Below are 1,545 nucleotides of genomic sequence, written 5' to 3'. Positions count from 1 at the left end.
GTATTATTTATATAATATATAAATAAAATTTATATATGCGCGTACAATTCTTTACCATCTTATTAGCGCATACTATGATAAATTATATAATAATATTATATATAAAATATATATATATATATATTACAAAAAAAAAGGAAAAAAAATAAAATATAAATATACATACATACATATATATATATTTATATATAATTTTTTCACAATGTTGATGGGTCATATTTCCCTTTCTTTTCTTCTTTATGTTTTATTTTTTTTCCTCTTCATCAGAGGTAGCCATAATTTTTTCTTCAATTTCATCACAATCGTATTGAACATTTTCGACATATGTATCAAATAAACTATACTCTGAATATATGGAAGTAAATCTAAATCCATTAGCACCATCAATAATTTTTAATAATTTAAGAACACTAAATTTATCTTGTATATCTAAGAGTGCAAAATTTATTAAGTTATAATCTTCTACGGTTTCACAAATATATTCATTTAATTTTAGAAACTTATTTGAATATTTTTTATAATTTTTTTTTTCCTTTTTTATAATATCATAAAGAAAAGGATCTTGTTTTAATTCATTATAATTTATATTATCCTTTTCCATTACATTCTTATTATAATACTCTACGTTTCTATTTGTTGTTTTATTCTTTAGATTCTTATTATAATTGTCCGATAAATTTTCATCATCGGATGAAGAATAATTTTTATATGTTTCATATAGTATTAGTTGATTTAAATTTTGTGCTTCTACATAATAGCTTAAAGGGAATTTAAGATCATTTTTAAAATATTTTAAAAGATCAATTTTCGAAAATACGTTAACATGAGGTAATTCGAGATGTATTTGACTACATAAGGATAAAAGCAAAGAACTAATATATTTATAACCATCTGAACATAAGGTACTATCAACAATATGAACAGAAGTTAATCTACAATTTAATTTATTTAATCTTAAAATTATATTTTTTAAGGCATCATTATGTGTATATAATTCTACCTGTCCTGGTGTATCTATAATTAAATAACAATCTTTATAGGTATTTAATTTTTCTTCTAACCAATCAATATTAATTAATAAATATTCCATACAATAAATCAATGTTCCATTCGGTCCTAAACCCATATCTGAAAATACTTTCTCTATATCTATTAAATCGCTTATATTTATATCTGCTTCATATATATCATTTTCAATAAATGGATCTAAATTTATAATTACTGTTTTTCTGTTTATTTGTTTTAATATATGTGTTACTCCAGCAACGTACGTCGATTTTCCTGACCCAGGAGGACCAATAACAAGCTGCCCATACCACATTCTCAAAAGTATTATAGAAAAAAAAATAAAACAAAATAAAATAATATATATATATATATATATATATAGATATAATATAATATTCTAATTCTCAACCAAATATTTCATTTATAATATATAATTATTATTGTATACAAAAAAATACATTTGCTATAAAATTTTATGATTTAATATATATTTATTTATTATTAAAAATATTATGTTTATATATATTTTTAAGGCTT

The 1,545-nt window shown here is 20.3% G+C and overlaps 1 protein-coding gene across 1 annotated transcript; it reads right to left on the bottom strand.

The window, feature by feature from the left end:
- Positions 1-244: 244 nt before the first annotated feature.
- Positions 245-1,321, bottom strand: PRSY57_0915700 (XPA binding protein 1, putative; the record flags this gene model as incomplete). The annotated part of the gene is made up of 1 exon (XM_012907397.2): positions 245-1,321. One exon carries the CDS (start codon positions 1,319-1,321, stop codon positions 245-247), a length of 1,077 nt encoding a protein of 358 aa, XP_012762851.2.
- Positions 1,322-1,545: the final 224 nt, after the last annotated feature.

This window comes from Plasmodium reichenowi, chromosome 9 (assembly GCF_001601855.1).
Source record: "Plasmodium reichenowi strain SY57 chromosome 9, whole genome shotgun sequence".
NCBI classification, from domain to species: domain Eukaryota; phylum Apicomplexa; class Aconoidasida; order Haemosporida; family Plasmodiidae; genus Plasmodium; species Plasmodium reichenowi.
The sequence above is the reverse complement of the archived record's forward strand: the minus strand, read 5'-3'. Positions and strand labels throughout refer to the sequence as shown.